The sequence below is a fragment of the Bos javanicus genome, chromosome 3 (assembly GCF_032452875.1).
Source record: "Bos javanicus breed banteng chromosome 3, ARS-OSU_banteng_1.0, whole genome shotgun sequence".
NCBI lineage: Eukaryota > Metazoa > Chordata > Mammalia > Artiodactyla > Bovidae > Bos > Bos javanicus.
Genome location: NC_083870.1, coordinates 108,584,118 through 108,590,747, shown reverse-complemented (window position 1 = coordinate 108,590,747; position 6,630 = coordinate 108,584,118). Strand labels below are relative to the sequence as shown.

Genomic DNA, 6,630 nt, shown 5'->3' with positions numbered 1-6,630 from the left:
TGTTGAGCAGGTGGTCTGTTAGCACTGGAAAACTTCCTGCGAAGGCTGAGTTTGAACTCGCGCGCTGCGGGCCTCACCCCGAAGCCCCGCCCAGGCCATGAGGGCGGAGCGGAGGTTTCCATGGCGACGGCAAACAAGGCTTGACTGGAGGGCGTCTGCTGGGTTGCCTCTCCCGCCGCCACCATGATTCCCCCAGCGGACTCTCTGCTTAAGTATGACACCCCGGTGTTGGTGAGCCGGAACACTGAGAAACGGAGCCCCAAAGTAAGGCCGAGTCTCAGAGGGTGGGGGAGCACGAAGCTCCGCTGGGGTAAGACAGGGGCTGCCCTGAAGGTCGGGAGTCCCCAAGGGCAGAGGCTGAAGTCACTGGGAGTAAAGGACTGGGACCTGAGGAGAGAGAGAGAAGACCAAATGCTGGGTGATCCCAAAGAGCAGATTAGTATGGGGAAGAAAGTCACAGGGCGATGTGACAAGTCTTTTTAGGGTCCCAGGGTCCCAGAATAGATCTGATAGTGATGCCCCATCACTAGAGTAGAGGCCTGAGCAGCTGGGCCAGAAACATCTGTTCAAGGAGATGCAAGCATTGGGTTGGGTGGAACCAGAGATGCTACATGGCCTCCTTCAGTTCTGAAACATAACTTCTGCTGAGGGGACAGATGGGGAAAAGTGAGTTGGGGATAGGGGAGGGATGTGCGGGAAACCTGGAGCAATCCAGGGGCCCAGGGAGTGTGGAGCTGAGTGTCTGAGTCGCCTCCTGCCCCAACTTGTCCCTCCCTCTCAGGCTCGGCCGCTGAAACTCAGCCCCCAGCAGCCTGGACCCTCAGGTCCCGTCCCACAGCCACCCAAGACCAAGCTCCCCTCAACTTCCTGTGTCCCAGATCCTACAAAGCAAGCAGAAGAAATCTTGAATGCCATCCTGCCCCCAAGGTAAACAAGCAGTGGCTAGGAGGAGGCCCAGGCTTTTGCTTCCCGGAACTTGGGAATGTGAGAGGAGGCACCCTGACCCTGTTTCTGACTGAGATTTCTTCCCAGCATCCCAGAGTTTCTCTAGAACTTGCAGATGGCTAGATCCTGGGAGGGTCCAGGGAGACCTGTTCTCTATTCGCCATCATTTCCTGAGTGCTCTCTCACCCAGGCGCCTCTTCGTGGCTTTAAATATCTGTATACTAATGGTTGCCATGGGTCTTTTTGCACCCCTGCCCTCTCCCCTAAACTCCAAAGGTATATATTCTACTACTTACTCATTACCTTCATGAAGATGTCCAAGAAACATCTCAAACTCAACATGTTCAAATTAAATCACAATGTCTTTCTTCCCCTAACCAGCTCATTCTCAGTCTTCTTTCCACTAGGGTCTCAGGCCACTTTTCATTCCCTTTGATCTCTCCCATCACATGTCTGGGAATTCTCACATTCTCTTGTCTCCATTGTTCTTGTTTTCAGTCACTAAGTCGTATCTGATTCTTTGTAACCTCATGGACTGTAGCACACCAGGCTCCTCTGTCCTCCCCTGTCTCCCAGAGTTTGCTCAGATTCATGTCCATTGAGTCAGTGATGCCATCTAACCATCTTATCTTCTGCCACCCCTTTCTCCTTTTGCCTCAGCCTTCAAATTACTTTCCAAATCTCACCGCTTTTCACTCTGCTCCCACTGTCTTATTCCTAGTGACTGTCACCGCACTACTGTGATGGCCTCCCAGCTGAAAACTCTGCTTCCGCTCTCTGCTCCTACAATCTATTCCCCACACAACCCCCAAATCAAAGTCAGATTGTGCGAGTCTTCTTACAGAAACTCTAATGGCATCCCATCTCGCTCAGACTAAAATTCAAAGTCCTTACAACAACCCAGAAGACGTGGCAGGACCTGGCCCCTGAGGTATCCGGGATCTTCTGTCTGGTTATTCTCTTCCTAGTTCACGGGGCTAATGCCACGAGGGCCTCTGCTTGCTGTATCTGAAGCACATCAGTGACTTTGCCACCATAGGACCTTCTCACCACCAGGGATCCTCTTCCCCTGATATCCTCCCGATTCCCTTGTTCCTTCACTCAGTTCAGTTCAATCACTCAGTCATGTCTGACTCTTTGCAACCCCATGAGCTGCAGCACGCCAGACCTCCCTGTCCATCACCAACTCCCGGACCCCACCCAAACTCATGTCCATCGAGTCGGTGATGCCATCCAGACATCTCATCCTCTGTCGTCCCCTTCTCCTCCTGCCCCCAATCCCTCCCAGCATCAGCGTCTTTTCCAGTGAGTCAACTCTTCTCATGAGGTGGCCAAAGTATTGGAGTTTCAGCTTCAACATCAGACCTTCCAGTGAACACCCAGGACTCATCTCCTTTAGGATGGACTGGTTGGATTTCCCTGCAGTCCAAGGGACTCTTAAGAATCTTCTCCAACACCACAGTCAAATCTTGCTCAAATGTCCTCTCCTCAAGGAAACTTCTGCAGACTCCTTTAGAAAAGGAGAGCTCCCTTCTTCTTACCCTGATGCTTTCTTCCACAGCCACATTGATCACTAACATCCTTTTCAACTATTTTTATGTAATAAGGTGATAGAAGTTTTGAGGGTGATTTTCACTTGCTTCCCTCTCAACAACGCATGGAATCCTCTCCGTCAAGGTGGCTCTGCCCTCAGACTGCCCCTTGTGATTCCAGAACCTGGTTGTGTCTCTGAAACAAGGTTCACTATGGGCATCCATATAGGTACACTCCCCCGCCGCCAATACATATCTTCACCTCTTTCTGTTGACACAAGGCTTATGGTCTCCTGTGTCTCCTACCCTCCAAGTCAGTGGGTATTGCCGCTGGGCCTCCCATTCAGATCAAGCAACATCCACCATAAATCTGTGCTCAGCATGTTAGGAGTGGGTGATCTGGAATGTGGGTGATGACTTCACAGAGGATCGTGGGAGAATGAAGACTGCCCAGCCCCAAGGTAGGGGCCCTATGGAGGTGGCACCGTGGGTGTGGCTTTGCAGCCACACACTCTTCAAGGAAGAGAGAGATGGGGGATTCTGGTGGGTCGGGGACAGAGCTGCTCCTCCCTCCTCTCAGGCAGAGAGTGCCAAGGGCCACCTCTGCTCAGGTCCTGAGGACCTTGTGGTGGATGGGGCTGGCTCAGCCTGGCTGTGTCCGTCCCACAGGGAGTGGGTGGAGGACACGCAGCTATGGATCCAGCAGGTGTCCAGCACGCCCAGCACCAGGATGGACGTGGTGCACCTCCAGGAGCAGCTGGACCTGAAGCTGCAGCAGCGGCAGGCCCGGGAGACCGGCATCTGCCCAGTGCGCCGGGAGCTGTACTCGCAGTGTTTCGGTGAGTGGTCAGAGAGGGAGGCTACACCACCCTCTACTGCCTCCTTCCCCTTCCCTTCAGTAGAACCCAGGCCCTGAGTCCCCCTGAGCTGAGCCCATCCCATCCTGGAACGCCTGTCTCCCCCCACCTACCCCACCCAGGAACTGCTAACTGTGTCTTCCCCTCCGCCCGTCTCTCCTACCAGTCCCCACCTTGTCAGTCACCGTGTTCCTGATGACTTGGTTCCTCACCCCTCAGCAGCTGCTTAGAGTGAGATGAGAACTTCCCACCTCCATGGAACCCCTACCATTTGGTTTTTTTCAAAGGTTTCTATAATAAATATAGATTAATTTTTCAATCTGAAAAACTTCATGTTCTATATTTATATCCATCTATCAACATCAGGCCTTGGTCCAGAAAAGTATTTCAGGGTGATTTGTTGTGACTCAACAGACACAGGGCCTTTTTGTTTTTCTAGCCCATACCTTGTGGCATGTGGGATCTTAGTTCCCCAACCAAGGATCGAACCCAGGCTCTCTGCATTGGGAGCATGGAGTCTTAACCACTGGACCACCAGGGAAGTCCCCAGACCCAGGGATTTGAGATCTCCCTCCTTGGATGCTGGTGTCAGATGACTGGCCCTCAGTCCAGTCTCACTGGCCCACGTGAGTGGGCCCACTGGCTGCTGCCCAGGGGCTGGCAGGTTCCCTTCAGTTTGAGGGTGATTCTGGCTTGTGCTCCCTGTCAGCATTTATGGAGGAGATGTTTCCAGCCCCAAACCAGTCCAGCCAAGGGGGCACAGAGGATTTCCCAGCTGCTTTAAAACAGCCACCATCTTTATATTGAAAAAGTCAGATTGCTTTGAATAGCACCCAGTTTCTGCCTAACAGTGGACCAGAAGGGCCCCCAGGCTGTAGACACACCAAGCTCTTGTCTCCATTTGCCCTGGCTAAGCCAGGCTTGCTGATGGCCTGTACTCCCAAGTGCCGAGTTCAGAGAAGTCCTGACAGGGCCCCTGAGACCTGCCTGCCTTCAAGTGAGGAGGACACACCCTACTGCCCTTCCTGGTAGGAAAGCGGTTTCCCTCCCGCCTGCTTTCTCTGACCTCGACCTCGCTGTGTGCACCTTGGCAGATGAGCTGATCCGCGAGGTCACCATCAACTGTGCAGAGCGGGGGCTGCTGCTGCTGCGGGTGCGGGACGAGATCCGCATGACCATCGCCGCCTACCAGACCCTGTATGAGAGCAGCGTGGCGTTCGGCATGAGGAAGGCACTGCAGGCCGAGCAGGGGAAGTCAGACATGGAGAGGAAAGTGAGTGGGTTCACCAGGAGCCTCCAAGCCTCTGCGAGTCTTCTGTCCACCTCAGGGCCACAGCCTGTCACGCCAGCACCCAACTGTGGCCTCCGAGGGTGCTCTCCCATCACCTCAGCGAGGACTGTTTAGTTCAGTGTCATGGCCGGTCCTGGGGTGACGGAACTGTCTCTCCTTGGACAAGCCCTGCCAGTCACTGGCCTCCCACTGGGTGGCAGTACAGACCCTGGCAATGCCTTGGGTCGGGCAGCTGAGTCCCAAGTCCCCTCCACCCAGGGACTCACACCGCCCCATCCGCTTGGCGACGTCGCAGGATGACTGGGGTTTCTGTCCGCAGATTGCAGAGTTAGAAACGGAAAAGCGAGATCTGGAGAGGCAAGTGAACGAGCAGAAGGCAAAATGTGAGGCCGTTGAGAAGCGGGAGAGCGAGAGGAGACAGGTGGAGGAGAAGAAGCACAACGAGGAGATACAGTTCCTGAAGCGGACGAATCAGCAGCTCAAGGTAATCGCTGCGCCGGCCCAGGTGGGCGCCCCCAGCCCCAGCCCCAGCCCCAGGCCCTGCCAGCCAAGCAGAGCAGCACAAGCATTTTGTCCTACACTGACTTTCAGTACTGCTAAGGAGTCAAGGAAGCTGACTCTTTTGGGGAGAGGTGAGGGATCAGATTCTCTGTCCTTCTGGTTTTGGAGACAGGTTCTGTTCTCAACTCTGAACCCCCATGACTCCTCAGCCTGGCTCTCCAGTGGATTTTTGTTTCCCTTCGGGTAAAAGTTGCCTATCTTCTGGGAGAGGTTGGTGCGTCAAAGGTGGGACTTCTGTTCTGTGGCAGCTGGCATTTCGGAGCCTCCTCAGAGGGGTCCAGGTCTCTCCAGTGGGCTTTCGGGGTGTGCTTTCCTATTGCAGTTGCCTAGAAAGAGGCACTGCATTTGTGGGGGCGGGGGGTAAGGGAAGGCCCTTTAAGAGGGAAGAACCAATTCAAATGAGGAAACTTCTTCTGGTGCATGATCAGAGGAACTCAGCTGTAGGTGTTTTTCATCAAAGCCCTTTTGCTGACAGTATACTTTAGTCCGACTGAGCTGAAGGGAGGGAGGGGGACTTAGTAAAAAGGGCTGGGCAGGGGGCCAGGCCTCTCAAACTCCAGGCCGTCTGTCTGGTCCAGAGGTTCTCAGAAGTTGGGCTCCAGACAGCATCATCCTCATCACCACAGCTTTTAGAAATACAAATCGCTGGGCCCGGTCCAGAGCTGCCCAATCAGAAACTTTGGGGTTGGGGGCCAGCAAGCCAGTCTAACCGGGTCTCCAGCCGATTCTGATCCTCGCTCAAGTTTGAGAACCACTGCTCTAGACATACGGCCTATTGGTGTACAGTGTCCGTCTCCCATGGCCCTGGCTCGGAGGGGCCCCTGGATGTATCTCCCTCTCCTCCCTAGTTTCACAGAAGCTTACATTCTTATGATTGGCAGGCTTGTGGGTGCTACAAGCCAAGAAGGCCAAGCCTTTGAGATAAAGAAGGGCTTGTGTTAATTGCTAGTGGAGGATGACAGATTTTCTCCTTGGCAAGTTGAACAAAACAAACTTTCGCAGCCAGATGTGAATCTGTTTACTTAGCAGTCTCTGGGGCTGCCTCCCTTATCTGCCATATTCTTTCATCATAAGCCCAAGTTCCCCAGTGCCTCCTATGGTATTGGCGGCAAGAGCAAAGCAGCATACCTTGGCATCTTTCTAACATTTACAAGCAACCTTGTTATCCCTGGGGCGAAGGACTCTTTAGAAGTGAGTTATTTTTATTGGCTCAAAGCTGCACTCCAAATAAAGCATTGTTTGCAGTCCCCAGGACAGACCTACTTAAAGGTCTGTCCACACACCATGATAGTGAATTATTTTACCGGCTGCCACAGGAGCAGAGTAAGTAACTCCCAAGTGTCTGACGCTTTACATACAAGATGGACAGCTCCCTACTCACCAGTAGCAATTTTCTCTAATTGGGTGTCAAGTTGTCTCAGTGGCTGAAAATTTGCTGTTTCCC

General features: G+C 53.4%; 1 protein-coding gene across 1 annotated transcript in view; it reads left to right on the top strand.

Moving 5' to 3' along the window:
- Positions 1-79: 79 nt before the first annotated feature.
- Positions 80-6,630, top strand: part of DNALI1 (dynein axonemal light intermediate chain 1) — an 8,741-nt gene continuing 2,190 nt past the window's right edge. Inside the window, exons 1-5 of the mRNA XM_061412476.1 lie at positions 80-264; positions 782-927; positions 3,147-3,316; positions 4,429-4,607; positions 4,945-5,109. Coding sequence (XP_061268460.1) covers positions 184-264; positions 782-927; positions 3,147-3,316; positions 4,429-4,607; positions 4,945-5,109 — 741 coding nt within the window. The 5' untranslated portion in view covers positions 80-183. The remainder of the gene's footprint in view (positions 265-781; positions 928-3,146; positions 3,317-4,428; positions 4,608-4,944; positions 5,110-6,630) is intronic.